The 20,441-nt window shown below is 43.1% G+C and overlaps 1 protein-coding gene across 4 annotated transcripts in view; it reads left to right on the forward strand.

Annotated features, from left to right (window-relative positions):
- Nucleotides 1-20,441, forward strand: part of UBR3 (ubiquitin protein ligase E3 component n-recognin 3) — a 359,661-nt gene that overhangs the window by 273,471 nt on the left and 65,749 nt on the right. For all 4 annotated transcript variants that reach the window (XM_068122446.2, XM_068122447.2, XM_068122448.2 and 1 more), the window contains one exon: nt 14,210-14,295. In XM_068122446.2, the coding sequence (XP_067978547.2) occupies nt 14,210-14,295 (86 nt within the window). The remainder of the gene's footprint in view (nt 1-14,209; nt 14,296-20,441) is intronic.

Here is a 20,441-nt window from a genome sequence, read left to right on the forward strand (position 1 = left end):
AAAATTTGGGAATGTTGGAAAAAGTTCCAAACTTGGGAATTCTTTCCCGGACTAAATTTAGGAATTTTTTTATATATCCCGGACGCAGACCCAATTGTGAGTCCACGAATATCAATTTGGACGAGCCCCCAATTTCTGTTACGGGTTCCCCCCCCCCGCCTTACCCCTGGTCTCGGTGGACCTCCGGACCCCGAGAGGGTCCCCGGCAGAAAGATGTTTTTATCCCTCACTGGAACCAGCAAATGAAACAGTCGAGTCAAATGATGCAACCCCACCCGGTTATAAGCAAACCATAATATATTATAAATCCCACACAAAGAGCCATACCGCAATGGGGCAAGCCATACAGCAATGAGGCAATCACACACTTTCAAATCCTATGATAATATCCTTATCAAGCCCCTCAACCCCACACTCACGGCACCTCCCCCAATGTCTCTGCTCCACTCCAAGGCGAAGTCCCAATGTCTCTGTGCACTCCCACGATCGGGGAGTCGAGGCCCAATGGTCAATTGAGGCGTCGACGAGCGAGACGACCCCGAGGTCGCGTGCTCGGCCCCCAGCAGCACAGCGGTGGAGAGGAACCTCACAAAGATTCGAATTGAGGCATCGACGAGCGAGACGACCCCGCTGTCACGTGCTCAGCCCCCAGCAACACAGCGGTGGAGAGGAACCTCACAAAGATTCGCTCCGATGTACACGTTGCGGTTCAACCCGCGAGCCTCCGTAGAATTCGCACGTGCCCCTCTCTGGCACGGCTGTTCCTGGCAATCCACCAGGGAATAATGCCCAGCCCACACGACGAAACCCTGTTCCCTGCTGGGTGCTCGCGTGGCCAGAATGGCGGGCGGCTTTCGCTCCAATCCGGGTTCTCAAGGTCTGGATCCTCCGGAACCTTGCTGAGAATACCCGGCGACACCGGCTCCCCGCACTCCGGCGATCTTTCTTATCGACCGAACTCCCTTTTTAAGGATGCAAGGTTCCCTCGCACTGTACGTCGAGCGCTCGGCCCGGAGCCTCCACCACCACGTCTCTTTCCGATCTCCTCCCACCTCCCTTTTCTTCGCTCCACCCCTTCCGGTCTCGATCCAGATTTTTTTCACATTGCACCAGGAGCGCTTTCAAATCTTTTACTCACAACAACCCGTTCCCTTAAGTCACTAAGCATAATATCTAGAATACTTCGAACCAACAGCAATACTCATAACCACAATCATTAGTCCGTAACAGACACCCAGAATTTATGTAGATAGGAAGCAAAAATAACAGAAGCCAAATATTTTCTGAATAATATTTTACTTTATTTTACTTTACTTTTTATTTTATTTTGCACGACCTGCAATGTTTCAGCAGAACAGGCCCAGGTGAGGCAAACTGGGAATCTGTTATCACAGGCCCAAATACCGTTAGTGTGAAGGGTGGGCCTGGTGACTCGCTGCGAGATTACGAACGTTTGGCTCCATCTCAGTGAGGTGGAGACGCAGATCGCCCCTCTTGGTAATGTCAAGGCGGTTTCGATACTTGGTCAGCAGCACCATCACTGCGCTGAACCCTCTTTCAACGACGTATGATGTGGGGAACGCCATCAGCAGCAGTTCTGCCTCTGTCCACATTGCGTGGTATTCGCCCTGCTCCAGAATCCAGAATTTGCCGTATTCATGCTGCGAGAATCTTGCCTTCGCCTCATCATCATTGTGGAGGTTGATAATTTCGTCCTGTAATTCGCGCTTCACATCTTGAATGTCACATTTGAATGGGTTGATCACCCATGCTGGCACCGACAGTTCTCGCATGTCTCTGAAACGCTGTTCCATATCTCCACGAATCTTCTCAAAGTGATTGCAATAAACGAGCAGCTCTTCATCAGAAACAGCAGTTTCCTTTGCCAACCGGGGAAAGTGGTACATATCTTTGCGGCCGAGGGTTTCCCTGTGCAGAGTCGCCTTGGTTACGAACGCGCCGATCACTTTCTTTGCTTTAATCAGCGTCATATGGTCACCCTGGTGTTGTTTGTTGACATCATTCAGTATACTGAATATGTCCGTGAGGTAAGCCACATCATGCTTAATCGCATTCACTTTCTCCGATCGCTCCGTATCAATTTCCGACAGAAACTCGACCACTGCTGAGGAAACGGGTCAAACAAGCGCCTTTGGACAACCATCGAACTTCGGTGTGCAACAGGAGCCGCTTGAATGCCTCATCGTTCTCCTGGCGAAGCTGACGAAACAGCCGATCATGCAGAGACGACACCTTGATTTTATTCACTGCTTTGATTACTGTTTGGAGTGATGTATGAAGTCTGGTGCTGAGAGCTTTTGCTACAAGATGCTGGCGGTACACGACACAGTGAATGGTGAACACGGACGGTACCTGGTTCTTCAGAAGCGCAATAAAACCACGCTGGCGACCAACCATCGCTGGTGCCCCATCCGTCGCGCAAGCGAGAATGTTCTCCATCGGTATGTTCTTATCAGTAAAGTACTTCTCCAACGTTTGGAAGATGGAAGAACCCTTCGTATCGGTCTGGAGAGAGCGGGCAAACAACATTTCTTCCACCATTTCCTGATCACGGATGAAGTGAACGTAGCAGAGTAACAGAGCTTCACTGTCACGCAAAGTGGACTCATCCAGCTGGATGACGAAGTGTGTGCTTCTCAGCTCACTACACAGCTTATCTTCTACATCTGATGACATTTCATCAATCCGCCTGGCCACGGAATCATTGCTGAGCGCAATCGATGAGAGAACTGGATTCGGATCCTGGCCCATAACGGTTTTTATCACTTCCCCAACAGCTGGTTTGATCAACTGTTCGCCGATTGAATACGGTTTTCCAGATCTGGCAATGAGCATTGACAGCTTATACGATGCTTCCAGTCCTTTATCCACGAGCTTTTGGCTGGCTTTGAACATCGTCGTTACCATGGATCGCTTCTCAAATTTCTCTTTCAGCGATTGGAAATAGCTGACCTCTACGCGAGCCTTATCACTGTGCTTTTTACTCAGGTGCTCGCTCAGTCGAGATGGTTTCATTGCTTCATTGGACAGCGTGATACCACACAACAAACACATCGGTAACTGTTTGTTCGTCGGAGATGGATTGAATCCATACTTGATGTATTCAACGGAATACTGACGACGCTTTTTCTTTGAGGCTGACATCTTGAAGCCGACCAGACGTGAAGCTTTTTTGAATAACGAAATTAACATGCCAAAATGTCGAAAGACTAACACCAGCGCTAACACTGACTGTTCATACCTTGCCCAATGTCTGTGCTGGCAAGGCCAGGCTGTAAAGTTGAACCAGGCACGTTGAAAAGTCCAGCACGAATAGAGTGTATTATATATACTAGGGCATGCCCGTACTATATATATATCTAAAATTATATCCCCCCCCCCCCCTCTATTTACATGAAATGGTTTGGTCCAAAGCGAACGGCTTGCGAGTACGGTGACAATCCCCCCCCTCTATTTACATGAAATGGTTTGGTCCAAAGCGAACGGCTTGCGAGTACGGTGACAATCCCCCCCCCCTCTATTTACATGAAATGGTTTGGTCCAAAGCGAACGGCTTGCGAGTACGGTGACAATCCCCCCCCTCTATTTACATGAAATGGTTTGGTCCAAAGCGAACGGCTTGCGGAGTTTGGTAAAGAAATCGCCATAGCTCGGTAACTACTTGTCCGATTAATATGAAACCTTGAAAAGGCACATCCTCGGGTCCCCAGCAATATACCTGGCAAGTTTCAAGTATATCGGACCGGTAGTTGTCGAGAAACAGCGGTCGCATACACACACACAGACACACACACACACACACACACAGAGATTACTGGAATTATAGATAGATATATATATATATATATATATATATATATATATATATATATATATATATATATATATATATATATATATATACACATATATACACACATATATATATATATATATTTCTGTCAGTTGATTGTTTGTTTGACATTTGTATTACAGTGTACAAGAAGGTATAAATAAATGAATGACATGTTTATCTAACCATTTATTCGGTGAAAAATTATTACAGAAGTGTCCCAAGCTGTTTTTTCAAAGTGCCCTCCCTCGTGATCGATGCACAATTGCAGCCGAGCAGACACAGAGTGGCACACACGCTTGCAGAGTTCTATATCAATTTCCTCAAACTTTGCAGTGATTTGAGCCTTCAATTCCTGAATGGTACGAGGCTTTTCACGATAAACAAGGTCTTTCATGAGCCCCCAAAGAAAGAAATCTGGAGGTGTAAGGTCTGGGGAGCGTGCCGGCCACTCGATCGGACCGCGGCGGCCGATCCACTTTCCGGGAAAGTTTTCATCAAGCCGAAAGCTGATAAACTTTCGAAAGCTGATAAAGATAAACATGTCATTCATTTATTTATACCTTCTTGTACACTGTAATACAAATGTCAAACAAACAATCAACTGACATATATATATATATATCATTGAGACAAACTGACATTTAACTTTTGTTTTTGTTTCTTTTGTTTCTGTTTCTTTTAAAGGCATATATATATACACAAAGAATTAAGTTAAGCACCCCTACACAACGAATTAAGGTAAGCACCCCCTAATATATATTCTTTGTGTATATGTATACATTGGCATATATTCTAAGGTATGTGAGATCAAATAATGATTGGTATGACATTAGCAATTATCCATTGATGAAATGCAGATACACAGGGTCTATGAGACGTAGGGTTGAGTCAGTGATCCGATCACGTGGGTCCTACACACGTTATTGACGCAAAGATCGCTAGAGGTCTTCTCAGAACAATGACTGTACGTTAGAAAACATAAACGTCATCCACACTGTCCGTGATGGACCTATAGCTCCAAACTTAAATTGAGGTGAAAATATGCCTAAAATTCCCAAAAATTTTCACCTTAAATTATTCAGAATAAAATATTGAAAACGGCATGATTGTTATGTTTTTATGTGACCATAATATCACTTCTCCAGAAAATATAGCAATATCATGGGTATATTACACTGTTTTGACGACAACAAACTTGTAATGTGTGAGGTTGTAAAAAAAACGGGGGGGGTGCTTAACTTAATTCTTTGTGTATATATATACAGACTTGGCATTTAATATGGAATATTTTTTTTGTGGGGGTGAACTTACTTTTCAAGATGTCTTAGAACCAAAAGTTCATTGGAATTATGTTGAAATTATTCTAGATTTTGTTAATGTGACCTTTAAAAGAAACAAAAACCACATTTGACATTTCGAAACAAATAAATTGATCCTTGAAAGTGATGTAAACTCAAATCGAACTCAATTCATGGACAGTACTGTGTTAAACTTCTGTACGTTTTCCAGAAGTATCTCTTTATTTTGCACATTAGCCAAAAATTTTTTTAACAAAAACAAAAGTTAAATTACGACTGTGATTACGGACAGTAAATTACAGTTCAGTACTTCGTGTAACCCCCACGAGCATTCAGGAGAGCACGTACACGTTGAGGCATGCTGTTCACGAGATTTGCCAAGGTTTGGACAGGAATCGCTTGCCATGCAGTGACAATAGCCTGCTGCAATTCACGCACAGAGGTCGGCTGCTGGTCCAAGTGGTCGATTCGACGCGTTAATTCTGCCCACAAGTTCTCTATCGGATTCATATCCGGGGACATGGCAGGCCACTCCATATGCTCTACACCACGGTCAGCAAGAAAGTGTTGGATCATGCGAGCACGATGAGGCCGTGCATTGTCATCTTGGAAGACAAAGTTTCCTCGAAAGGCTGCACGAGCAAATGGAAACAATGTTTCTTCCAGAATGGCCCTGTACTTGAACTGGTTCAGGTTTCCATTCAGAACAACCAGGTCAGTTTTGCCCCTGCAAGAAAAGCAGCCCAAACGGTCACCCCACCACCTCCAGCTTGGACTCTTGGCACTATACAATCTTTGTTGTAGGCTTCATGCACTTGTCTGTGCACTCGGACGCGGCCATCTTGACGATAGACCAGAAATCTAGACTCGTCACTGAAGATCACGTGATTCAGTGTCCTGGCTGCCATTGACGGTGCTCTCTGGCCCACTGCAATCGGCGCTGGCGGTGTTGTCTGGTCAGGCGTGCTTTCTCAGGGGACGCCTGGCACGATAGCCTGCTTGAACCAGTCGTTGGTTGACAAGATATATATATATATATATATATATATATATATATATATATATATATATATATATATATATATATATATATATATATATATATATATATATATACATACATATACATATACATATATATATATATATATATATATATATATATATATACATATACATATATACACATATACACACGAGGTGTGTTCAAAAAGTATCCGACCTTTGTTCATAAAAAATACTCGTATCCAGATACAACAAACTTATACTAATCTCCTTCAAAGTAGTCCCCTTGGGCTGCCACACACTTCTCCCAACGGTTCTGCCACTGTCGGAAGCAGCGCTGGAACGCCTCTTTTGGGATGGCGCGCAGCTGGTCCGTCGCATTCCGCATGATGTCTTCTCTGGACTGAAATCTGGTCCCTTTCAGGGGCATTTTCAGCTTGGAGAAAAGCCAGAAGTTACACGGAGCCATGTCGGGAGAGTAGGGAGCCTGACGAAGCACAGGTGTGTTGTGTTTGGCCAAGAAACTGTATCAAATGTGAAGAATGGGCGGGTGCGTTATCGTGATGGAGCTGCCAATTGCCCGCTGCCCACAGGTCCGGCCGTTTGCGTCGCACAGCGTCACGAAGGCGACGCAGAACCTCTTGGTAATACTTCTTGGTGATGGTTGTGCTGTGTGGTGCGTACTCGTGATGAACCAGGCCACTGGAGTCGAAGAAGACGGTCAGCATGACTTTGACATTGCTGCGGACCTGCCTTGCTTTTTTTGGCCTCGGGGATGTTGGATGCTTCCATTGTGATGACTGCAACTTGGTTTCTGGGTCGTACCCATAAACCCAGGACTCATCGCCAGTGATCACTGTGTTGAGGAAGCTGGGATCGCTGTTCACAGTCTCCAGCATGTCCTGTGCGATCTCCAAACGGAGTTGCTTCTGCTCAATCGTTCGCAGCTTTGGTACGAAGTTCGCTGAGATTCTCCTGAAGCCCAAATCCTCCTTCATAATGGAATGAACGGATCCAATGCTGACGCCCACCTCGTCTGCAAGTTCTCTGATCGTGATTCGACGATCCTGCATCACCAGGGTCCTCAATTGGTCAATGACGATCTCATTTCGGGATGTTGAGGGCCTACCCGAACGTGCTTCACTCTCCACTGATGTGCGGCCATCTTTGAAGCAGTTGTACCACTCCTTTATCTGTGTGGTGCTCATTGCTTCGTCCCCGAAGGCCTGTTGAATCTTGCGGATCGTTTCCACTTGGGAATCGCCAAGCTTTACACAAAATTTGATGCAGTAGCGTTGTTCAAGTTTTTCCATCATTTTGTCAAAAACGAAAATCCGACGGCGCTCACTTACACTTCCTCACTCATCGGCGGTCTGCCGCCGAATGACAGCTTCTGCAGGTGGGAAAAAATTCACGCGTGCGCATTAGGATCACCTACATACGTGCACCAATCAACGCCTCCCTAGCTTCATTTGTTTACGCACGACAAATTAAGGTCGCATACTTTTTGAACACACCTCGTATGTATATGTATGTGTATATGTATATGTATATATATATATATATATATATATATATATATATGTATATATATATATATATATATATATATATATATATATATATATATATATATATGTGTATGTATGTGTATGTATGTATGTATATGTATGTATATATATATATATGTGTATATATATATATATATATATATATATATATATATATATATATATATATATATATATATATATGTATGTATGTATGTATGTATAATTACATATGTATGTATATATATGTGTATATATATATATATATATATATATATATATATATATATATATATATATATACATACATGTATATACAGTAGAGTTGACAATAAATGCAAATTTTTACTGCCGTATTTTCTGGACAAGATTTGTATGCTGTCAGAAACTGCAGTCTGAAACAAATGAGCAAACCACAGCACGAGGGCCATAATAGGGGAAAAAAATGTGCCACTTTCAAATACATGTTCAGCACAGGACTCGGACTTGGAATCAGAATGCCAGTATTTGGACTCGGACTCAGACCGTAGGATTCTGACTTTGACTCAGATCAAGTGGACTTGATACAACACTGATGTTCGATATATATGTGTTACATTTACTTTTGTATCTGGGAAACTGTCAGAGGTAAGTTGTGTGGTTAAACCAACACCAATGTGGCGGTCAGTGTGAACCATCGGGCAGAATTGAGTAAGATCGTTGTGCAAAACCTCATATAACAGGTGAAGTCTGGTGGAGAACTTGTGGGCACACACACACATGAGAAAGCTCTGTGCATTTTAAAGGAAACCATCATTTCCTATTTGGCCAAATGACTGGAGGTCACGGCCATGAAGTCGACTGTGGAGCCCTGAATTGGGGTGGGATAGCCAGGAAGGCAATGCCCGCCACGAGATGTGGGTGACCAATGAGAGGCACCCGCCGTGCATGAGGGTGGTCCATGGCCCCAGACGTGGAAAGGGCCTTATCCGCAAATGCGCACCGCAGTTGGAGTTGAGTGTTTGGACACAGAGGACCTACCATATATCTCTGTTTTCATCATCCTGAGGGGAGAGAGCTTTGCACAGATGCCGACGCTGCATCCACCACCATCCGTCACCTCCATACAGCATCACTTCTGTCATTCTGCATGACCCGAGCCTGTTCAAGCCACCAGTGTGGTGCAGAACCAGAGACCAACTCTTGCCTGCCACAAGAGTCTTCGCCTGTTGTGTTCCCTTTTATTGTGAGAGTCCTGCATTTGGCACTGCAGCTGGGGTTAGGCCTTGTTTCTTTTGTGCATATGATTGGGTGACCCATCATCCCTGGTTGTGTCTGTCGACTACTTAATCTGTTCCACATTTCTTTATAGCGCCCTGTCTGCCTTAGCCCCATATTAATTTTAAATAAACCCATTTTTATAGTAAGAGCCGTTTTCCCACCTTTTGCCTTCTGTCCGCGAAGCCGCCAGTTTTGGCTTTTGTTTGGGCAATATCGGGGTTTGTCAATGGAAACGAACACAGTAATGGTAAGAACGCAGTAACTTTAAGATTGTTTCGGCATTCGCGGAGGTTTTTATCAAAGCTCTGGCTCAGTCGGTCTGTGTTAACTGTCCATCTGACGTGACAATATAATTAGCAGATGTCTCAAAGTGGAAGCACTCAGTTGTGCATGCTAGTCTGTATTTTGACTGGAGGATTTTTGCAGCCTTAAATTTTTGAAATGTTACTTTCAGCAGTATAATGGGGGTTTGTTGTTCAGTTCAGTGTTACTAATTTCAGCAGATGTAATATTGATTCATGGCGTTGTGAGCTTTACCTAAGCCAGCACATAGGCCTTTTCTGCCTCTAGTTACCTTCTATGCTGCCTACCATTCAGTGTCGCTGTGCCACTTGGCAGTCACACCTATACTTCGTGCCACCGCCCTGCCTCCCCAGCTGCTTTCTTTGGCATGTGTCTGTAAATGAGAGGCCGTTATAATAGCCTGGGGCCCTGGGCAGATTCGGTGCAGAGCTGTTATCGAGGGCAGGCAGATGGCGTCTCCCCCTCGCCCTGCCCTCCTTGTCCCCCCCACCGATGCTGCCATTGCCACGGAATGACTTCTTCTCCGTGAAGCTTTGACAGCTTTTTAATTCTAGCACGCAGTGTGTGCCTCTCCCTCGCCGCGCACGTCTTGATCCAGCGTTGTGTGCATTCATGTGTTTATAGTGAAAACTTTCCCTGTTTATGTGCATCTCTATATGAATCGTATGTTATCTTGTCCATTACTGCAAGTGGCGTTTGCCAGTTTTGGTCTTCCTGCGTTGGCCTTGAACTTTTTATTTGTTTATTTTTGATACAGCTGTGTCCTAATGGGTTTTCCTGAGGCGCAAAATATTTGATCTTGCACACTTTCAGGTTATATTTGTAATTCTTCTTCTTTACCTGATTCTGTTATTTATTTTCTCCTGATTCTACTCTTTTTTTACTCCTCCTCTTTTACTGTTTATAATGTTCTTTTAATGCCTTTACCTTTCCTCTTCCATTGTTATTTTACTGACTTTACTTCCTTGTTCTTCCTCTTCTTCGTTTTCTTCGTCTTCTTCTTCATATATATATATATATATATATATATATATATATATATATATACATACACACATATATACATACACACACACACAGTCGAGGCTCGTGGAAGAGCTAGAATTAGTACACTGAATGAATCAGGACACAACAAGACAAAAGAATCAGTTGAGAGTGGCAGGGAACACCAACAGCAGAATTTAAGGCCAAGACAGAGGGAGATGGACAAACAATGGGTTTGGAGTAATGAGGGGCAGGAGATGATCTATGGGGTGGACAGGATGGATACAGAAGGAAACTCAGGAGGAAAAACTGAGAATTTGGAAGGAGGAGAGATTGCGGTTGGGTGGTTTAAGGAGGTAGAAAAGATCTTGGTTTTGGATTGGGGGCAATCTGAGATGGTGGTGAACAGCTGTCTTTGAAGACCTGGAGGGAAGAATGAGATTGAAGAGAGCGTAGAAGTTGGTTCCACAGGCAGGAAAATAAAATGAACAAATTACCCTTCTTCTTCATCATTTTTTTCTTTTACCTATTTTACTTCATCTTCTTTCACTTTTTTTTAAATGACTTTTCCTTCCTCTACTTCTTCAATTTCCCTCACTTATTTTATTCTCTAATTCTTTTTCTACTTTGTTTTCTTATGTTACCTTTTTCTTATTTTCCTTTTATTTTCGACCCTGTTTCATTTTGTGGGTTTTTATTAATTCTTTCCCCCCCTTTTTAGCTCACCTAGAACGTAGTCCTGGGGAGCTTATGGGATTGCGTATCACCCATCATTTGTGAGTAATTCATGACATGTGATGCATGACACATGCATCCCATTTGCCGGCATTAGTTGGTGGGCATTGAAGATCCCACGGTGTCCTTTGTAAAAAGTCGACAAGCTATCTCCAACACCCTGAACAAAATGCATGTTGCTGCTCTAAACTACATGGGGCACCACATCAATGGCATAGTCACGCTCTCCTTCCCCCCCTAGCAATGATGCAAACCAGCAACCACGTGCTGCACATGAAATGAAATGAAATGAATTTTTTTTTTTTTTTGGCGGCACCAAGTAAATTTTAGGATGAAGAACACATTTTGCTGAACAGTTGATTTTTTTTTTTTTCTGCACATTCGTGTGTACAGAATTATTTATGGCATGACAGTGAGTCTGTTGAGAGTGAGTGAGTGAGTCTCATGACAGTGAGTCTGTGATGTGAGACAGACTCACATGACAGTGAGTCTCCTGTCTGTTGAGGTTGGCGAAAGCAAAAATTGCTTGTAATTTTATGTCTTCTGTTTTGCTGCAAATGGTGTCAAAATATGTGGATATACCTGTCAAGGACAGGTAATGCGATGGAACGGAATTTGATAGGATGAGTGGGATTTACAGAAATGATGATTATGGCATCAGTGGCAACAGCAGCAGTAGCAGCAGCAGCATGAGCAGCAACAGCAGCAGCATGAGCAGCAGCAGTAACAACAACAACAGTAGCAGCAGCAGCAGCAACAACCGTAGCAGCACTGATCATGTTCACTTTTCACGTCTTCGCTGTGGACACCACCCACAACCTTTACACTTCAAGCATAGACTCGACAACACCACTGACGACACCTGCATCCACTGCCAGGCCGCTCCACACACAATAAAACATATCTTGGAAGACTGTGTAGTTCTGGGCTTGATGTCGGCAAGAGCCCAACATCTTGGATGTGAGGGATCTGTGGGTCGCTCCTGTGAGATCGATTGCCTATCTCCGTGCTGCTGGTCTGTTCAACCAGAACTGACTGGAGCAACACAACAACAACAACAACAACAACAGCAACAACAACAACAACAACAACAATCCTATGACAGTTGGGCTTTTGAAGCACTGTCTTAACATCCAACACTTTGACAAAAGGTCAATTTTCAACAAGGCCAAAGGAATAAAATAAGGTGTTTGAAGCGAATTTAGATGCCAGAAGCAAAATTGCAAGACGTTGTTTGTCGATTGTAATTCCTTTTCAACAATTGCAAGACAATAAACTCCTTAGTAATTAACATCAGTAGTTGAGCCTGTGTAATTTCCACACAACAGACGGGGTGGATTATAGGTGAGGGAGCATGAGCACGGTGGTGTAATAACTCCGGAGGTGCAATGTGCCCTGAATGGTCCTTTACAGAACTATCTCTATTAGCATGAGTAAAGCCACCAGAAGTGCTCCGGCGGGCATCTTATTGTGCCGATCTTTGTGATGCGGTAAATTAAAGTTTAAAAAGCAACAGACAGATCGTATAGAGACGGAAAGGAGTAGAGGTAGGGGAGAAATGTACCAAGGCAATACAGTTTCCATTATTAGCTTGCATACATGTGACCCCAACATATTATCTTCACAATACATATTACTCGATCAAGGCAGTGTATAAGCGACATAATCACTCGAGGCCTGAATACAGAAGTGTGCTAATTAACCTGTGTAAAGCAATTTTTTCAAATAGCAGGCGCACGTGTAAACACCAAAATATTTGAATGTGTGTTATTGACAACAAATCATTATATTGAAGGAACTGCGCTCCAACGCGAGTCGAAAGAATTGACGCGACCAAAGACGGAATTCGTCCGAGTTGCTTTATTGAAACAAAACAGCTCAGGTATTCTGACAAGCCAGTTTATCGGGCAGCAATATATATACACATTTATGTCGGGAAGTTTGCCCGGCAAAAGCTATACCGGGCATGCCCGGGTGTCAAGGGCGAGCCTTGGAAAGGCGAGTCTGGACCTGCCCGTGCGTGTTTGGCTGCGGCCTGGCAAGTCGAGGCTGGGCGTGCCCGGGCGCTCTGGACGAGCCCTGGAAAGGCGATAGCGGGCATGCCCGGACGCTCTGGGCGAGCCCTGGAAAGGCGATAGCGGGCATGCCCGGACGCTCTGGGCGAGCCCTGAAAAGGCGATAGCGGGCATGCCCGGACGCTCTGGGCGAGCCCTGGAAAGGCGAGAGCGGGCATGCCCGGGAAAGACGAGACCGGGCGTGCCCGGGAGGTTCGGGCGTGCCCGGGAACAGTGAGTCCGGGCATGCCCGGGAGAGGCGCGTCTGGCCGTGTTCTGGCCTGTGCAAGGCGATTGTGTGCATCCAGCGGTAACCGCTACAATATACAACCTCAACAAGACATATTACTCGATCGCACCCAGAAAAATAATGCAGGCAGTATTTTTTGCACAAGATCCGATCGAGGCCTGAAGGCCAATTGTCTGATATATTATTATTATTATTATTTTTGTAATTTTTCAAAAAAAAATTCTTATCCAAACAGCCCTCGACCTTCCTCTGGATGAAAGAGTTAGCCACGCAAAGTTTGGTTGCACTGGTTCCTGCAGGGTCCGAATGCATAAATGAACAAACAAACAAACTTTCCTCTATATTTTAGATAGGCATTGTTTCTTTGGTGCTTTGGTAAGGATTCATCTGGGAATTTTTCACAAAGCATCCAAAGAAGAAAATGTCGAGGTCCTCTCGAGTTTTATTGTTGTTTGCTTAACTTCAACTCGGTTATAGCTTTGCAATGTTCTCAACCTCAAAATGCCATTTCTCTCCTGCTTTAAAAAAGGAATGCTCTTTTCAGAATCCATAGCCTGCAGAAACAATTTTACTTTTGAACAATTAATTTTCACAAAATGATCATGAACAAAACACATCATTTAATGGACCTGTCATAATGCATGACTGGTGTTTTTTCCTTGATAGGAAGACCAAGCCGACTTGTGATTTTTTTTCTATCAAAATACAAAGCCATCATGCATTTGAAAGACGTATCCACTGGATCCTCGATTATGCATTAACTTTCTCAAGACATTTTGTATTTTGATATTATTTATTGTCCTATTGTACCTTTTAGTTTGTAGACGAGCTGCATTTTTATTGCTATTTTCTGTGTTGGGTATTCAGGTGGTATTGCCTTTTCTGATGCGTTACCACATGCTCTGTGATGGCAGGGTGAACCTGGAGCTTGAGATTGTGCACAGAGGAGGTTCACTGGTGACTCGAGGAGCCGCTTCTGCTCCACGGAGGTCTTGCTTCAGTGAGTACATTTTTTTTTTTGTATACAAGATCGAGGCTCGTGTAAGAGCTAGCACATTAAACACAAAATACATTAACGGACACATAAAACAATAAAGGGAGGGAGAGACAAGATTGGGAGAGAGAGGAAAGCACACAAGCACAACCGTAAAGAACAGGGACATTGGGAGATCTGTGGAAGGGAGAGGGCTGGGGGGAGGGGGAGGGAAGGGATACACGGTATAAAACAAATTGACACTACTAGGAATTTCAGGAATGAAGTCGGACATTGAAAGAGGTGGATTTGGGGTATATTAGCGGGGGTAGAAAAGATCAAGGTTTTGGATGGGGGAAGACGAGAGATGGTGGTGAACATCTGTTTTAAAGACCTGGAGGGAGGAGTGGGATTGAAGAGTGTCGGAGCTTGTTCCAGAGGTGGGGAAAAAGAGGAATAAAAGAGTGATGGTAAGCAGAGAGTCTTGATTTTGGCAGGTTCACAAGAAGAGGGTTGCTGGCAGTTCTTGTGCGTCCTGCAGGAATATTTGGGGGGACAGCACATACAGAGCTGGGGGAGCTAGGCCAGAGAGGAGTCGGTAGAAGACAGAAAGACCACCAACCTTGTCATGCAAAGAATCGTTTTGTGATGTGGATGAGTGCGCATTCCTTAATCGTTTGTGCTATTGTTTTGTTAAACCGTTATGACAGAGGTGCGCACACTCACCTCTCAGCTGTCTGGTCTAAGTTTGAATCCCGACACAGCTGTAAATCTCATTCTGGTGTTCACAGGCATGGCGATTCATCAATGTGTATGCCGTCCCTCGGATGGACGTTAAATTGGGCGTACTATTTACCGCCATTAGTTGGTGGACGTTGAAGATCCCATGGTGTCCTTCCCAAAGAGTAGGCAAGCTATCTCCAACACGCTGCAAAAATTGCATATTTCTGCTCGAACCTACAAGGGGCACTGCATCAATGGCACAGCTGTGCCCCCCAGCAGTGATGCAAACCAGCAGCCACATGTTGCACACCAAGTTAATTTTCAGGATGAAGAACACATTTTGCTGAATAGTGGAATTTTTTTCTGCACAATCGTGTGTCCAGAATTATTTATTTCTCCGTTTTTCTTTGATCCCCACTCCCAAGCCTGAAAGCAGTACATTGGGAGATTCAATAAAAGTTTCCCACGTTGTAAAATTTATATTTAAAATATGATGCAAGCGGTTAATACCTGAATACCTGAATTTCATTTATGGTGATGTATAGCAGTAGTTTTATACATTTCTTGTAGTGATGTTTTTTTTTTGTTTTTTTTTTGTATACGAGATCGAGGCTTGTGAAAGAGCTAACATTAATCACACAAAAAGTCAAACCGACACAAACGGACACATAAAACACAAAATAAGGGGAGCGGTAGACAAGATGGGGAGAGAGGGGGAAGGACACAAACACAACATTTGAGAGGAAGGACATCACGAGAACTGTGGGAGGGAGAGGGCTTGGGGGGAGTTGGGAGAGGTATAAAACATATGGACACTGCAACGACTTCCAGGAAAGAAGTTGGAATTTCGAAAAAGTGTATCTGGGGTGAATTAGCGGGGGTAGAAAAGATCAAGGTTTTGGATGGGGGAAGATAAGAGATGGTGGTGAACAGCTGTTTTAAAGACTTGGAGGGAGGAGTGGGATTGAAGGGAGTGGGGGAATTTGTTCCAGAGGCTGAAGAAAAAGGGAATGAAAGAGTGAAGGTGAGCAGAGTGCCTAGATTTTGGCAGTTTAACCATAAGAGTGTTGCTGGCAGATCTTGTGCGACCTGTAGGAATATTTGGGGGACAGAGCACAGAGAGAGCTGGGGGAGCAAGGCCGGAGAGGAGTCGGTAGAAGACAGAAAGGCCACCAATCCTGCCTGTGGTGAGTTAGGGTTAGGGTTAGGTTTACGGACACATGATGATGTGTAGCAGGTTACGGTGATGTGTAGCAGATGTATTTCTTGTTATTTATTTATTTTTAATTTGTTTGTACTGTTATATTCTTGGTTAGATGTGATAGTTCTCTTTTTTAATGCAGGAAGGACTAGGGGAGTGGAAGGAGGCATTTGAGAACCATGGGCTGAACATTAGCATGGAGAAGACAGAGATGATGTGGGTCGGGCAGCAGAGAAAATAAATTAATATCAGGTTGGAAGGGAAGGAGATCAGACAAGGAAAGAGATGCGGAGGAGGATTCAGGTAGATGCAAATGCATGGACGAGGGTGGAAGGAGTAATGGCAGACAGAAAGATTTCATGGAGATTGAAAGGAAAGGTTTTGATGTGTTGTGTAGTGCCAGCTTATCTTTACGGTCTGGAGACTGTGGCACTGACAGAGAGATAACAACAGAGGCTGCAGGTTTGCAAAAACATCTGTGTCAGGAGGATTGCAGGAGTGAAGAGGGTGGATAGAAGGAGGATGGATGAACTGAGGGGGGAGATTGGTGTGCAGATGAGCTTGACGGGTAGATTGGTGAAATGCTGGCCTAGATGGGCTGGACATTTGGTGTGGATGGGGGAAAAAAGAATGGCAAAGAGAGCAGATAGGTTGAAGGAACAAGGTAGCACAAGGAACAAGGAAGGAACAAGGTAGGTAGACTGCGGTTGACATGGGGGGATTGTGTGAAGAGGGATATAAGTAAGGTGGGGTGGTTGGAGAGTGGAGAGAATTGGCTGAGGACAGAGGGGAATGGAGGAGTATCATGGTCAAGGCAGTGCAGGAGCTCAGTAACATTGGACCTCACCTCTTAGAAAAGGAAGAGGAGGAGAACAACAAAAAGTTTAAATTTTAAAAGTAATATGTGGTACATGATAGGTTGTGATTTCCTTGTGATTTATTTGCTAGAAAATAATGGTGGAGTTTTGATGGCCTGTGGTAAATGGTTGTTCCATTGTTTCAAATAACTCATTAGGGTGCAGGAGACAAAGGAACCAAGTTATTTCGTGTTGAATTATGAATATACTCTCCAGAAGACCTTTGGGGAATAAAATGTTTCTTTTAAATGCAGCAGCAGCTTCTAATTTTTTATTTTTTTTGCACCCATGTCCGAAGGAAGCGGTTCGGTTTGGCATTTTTAATATGAAATAGGCAAAGCCGAAAAACGAATGAAACCCCCTAGAATTACCCTTTATAACCCCTTAGAATTACCCTTTAGAATCCTCCAGAATTACCCTTTGGAACCACCCAGAATTACCCTTTAGAATTATCCTATAGAATTACCCTTGAGAAATACTCTTTAGAACCCATTATAATTACCTGTTGGAACCGTTTAGACTTACCCTTTAGAACACACCCGAATTACCCTCTAGAATTACCCTTTAGAACCTTCAAAAATTACCCATCAGAATTACATTTTAGAATCCTCTATAATTACCCTTTATAACCCTCTAAGATTAGGGTTATAATCGTGAACCGGAAAATATAATAAATTACTGATATTTAGCGACTCCAAAGGTTCTTTATCAACAACTTATTTTCTCGTGCTTTTGCTGACTTGCCTGCAAGGTGTATAAATCGAAGTCCCGAGTGCGAATCACAGGTGAGCCCATCCTGAGGTAATTAGCGATTGGGAACGATTCAGACCCTGTGGGTAAATAACCCTTGGTAATTTCCCTAACAGTTTTCCGGACGACAGACTGCTGGTAGGGGACATGTATTGCAGCGCAATACTCAGAATGCTTGTTTATTTTATTACTTGCAAAATCGAAGATTTTTCAAGTATATTGGTCGGTTGTATTTGTTATTCTGTTTGTCTGTTTGTCACCGGCCTACAGGTCACAGTTCTAAACCGATCGTCATGAAACTTCACCTGGTTGTAGAGGTCGTCACAATTGAGAAGCCTATTGATTTTGAGGTCAAAGGTCATCTGGAGGTCAAATTTCTGAAATCGCCATTTTTCATCTGATTGACTTGAAAATTGAAGCAGCATTTGTATATAGTCACTAAATTGGGAAACCAACTATTTTTGAGGTCAAAGGTCAACTCAAGGTCAAACTTCCAAAATCATCAACTTTCATCTGAAAAATCATAAATTTTCATCTGATTGACTTAAAAATTTAACATTTGCATAGTGCCTCACTGAATTGGGAAACCAACTATGTTTGAGGTCAACAGGTCAAAGGTCAACTCTAGGTCAAACTTCTAAAATTAATTTTCATCTGAAATAGCATCACTTTTCATAACATCCTATTGACCCGAGCTTTGATCAAGATCGTCAGTTTTAATATTGATGAAATGGACAATTTGCTGGATCAATTTAAACCTTTTTGTGGGTGAGATGGATTTGCAAGTATCGTGCTCTGCATGACGTCTTCTTGTTTTGTCTTTGTTCTTTGTGGTAATCTAAGCTTTGTGGAGGAGCTCGCATGTCAATGGCATACAGATCAGGGACAGACTAATTCTTAGATGTCAGTTTACATTTACATGAACTACAAGCACATTTGTATACATTGGATGGATCAATATATCAGGTATTAAACTGCAAAATCGGTTTTGTATCAATCTATCAAGTATTAAACTATCATGAGCTGTGGGCTCAATTGGCTATTTGCTAAACCAGTCATTTGCTTTTGGTGGGGATGAATCTGGTTGGTCTGTTATTAAGAGGATCCGTTTTGCTTTTCTTTTTATGGAGTTGAATAATGTTTGACAACTTCCAATCAAATAGCTACCAGAGGTGAAGGAATTGATGAAAAACCAAGGTTCATGTGGAAACGTTCATGCTGTAAAGAAAAGAACAGTGGTGGAAGGGTGAGGGGTTGGTGTAGGGTTGGGCAGTAATTCGAAAGTTGCTTTGAGGTAGAAATGGAGCTTACACACTCAGCTTTGTGATTAATATTGTTCATTGTGGAATTGTCCTTGAGGGAGCAGTGGTGGAACATAGACCAGAAACTGAATTGACATGTAGCAACTGAGCCTTTTTGTCTTTTTCTTTTCTTTTTTACTTCCACCACCGAAGGTGGATGGAGGTTATGTTTTCACCCCTGTCTGTCTGTTTGTTTGTTTGTTACTTGGCAAAAAATATTTTTTTGGGGCAAGTATGTTGATCACTCCGGTTTGTGTGTGTGTTTGTGTGTTTGTCTTTCCACTCACTTATACTTGCCTACAGGTCACAATTTTAAACCGATCTTCATGAAACGTCACCAAATGGTAGAGTTCGTGGTCTGACAAAATCCTTCATATTTTTGAGGTCAAAAGGTCAACATAGGCCAAAGGTCAACCACTTCATTCAAATTTCTAAAATCCTCAATTTTCATCCGATTAACTTGAAATATGAATAGGATTTACATATCGGCGAACTGAATTCAAGCACCAACCGTTTTTGAGATCAAAATAGGCCAAAAGGTCAACAAAAGCCCAAGGTCAACCATTTCTTTCAAATTTCTAAAATCCTCAATTTTCATCTGATTGACTTTAAATCTGAATAGGATTTGCATATCAGCTTACTGAAACCAACCACAAACTATTTTTGAGGTCAACATAGACCAAAACGTCAACATAGGCCAAATTTCTAAAATTTTAATTTTAATCCAATTAACTTAAAATTTGAAGACTATTTGCATATCAGGTCACTGAATTCAACCACCAATTAGTTTTGGGGTCAAAAGGATGCTCTCCTGAGTGCCATTCTACTTTGTTCTCTTTTGCCATGTGTCGCTCTATGAGTGATTTTTCATTTTTCTGTCTGTGAACAAGATATCTCAAAAAGTTGTGGACGGATTCGGATGAAATTTGGCACTGAGGTAGTGTATATGACAAGGACGAAATTTTTAGATTTTGGTGAAGATCCGGATTCGGATCCGGCTAGTATAATTTTTCAGTGATTCTTCACCCTTGGGAGATAGGGCTAAAAATGATATATCGCAGGATATCTCAAAAAGTTATGAGTGAGTTCTGACATGGACTTGTTATGACAAAACTAGGTGGACGAGTTGGTAAGATGACAAGAACAAGCTGATTAGATTTTGGTTCATGTCTGGATCCAGATACGACCTATCAATCGGATTTAAAAAAAAAAAAAAAACACCTTTAGAGGCCATTTTTCCCCGCAAGCGGGGGTTGGCCTTTTTCGGGAACCGTGGTTGTTGTTGTTTTTTTTGGTCCCCTTTTCGAAGCAATGTTTTACGGCCGGATGCCCTTCCTGACG

Source organism: Myxine glutinosa, chromosome 7, assembly GCF_964187855.1.
Source record: "Myxine glutinosa chromosome 7, kmMyxGlut1.1, whole genome shotgun sequence".
NCBI classification, from domain to species: domain Eukaryota; kingdom Metazoa; phylum Chordata; class Myxini; order Myxiniformes; family Myxinidae; genus Myxine; species Myxine glutinosa.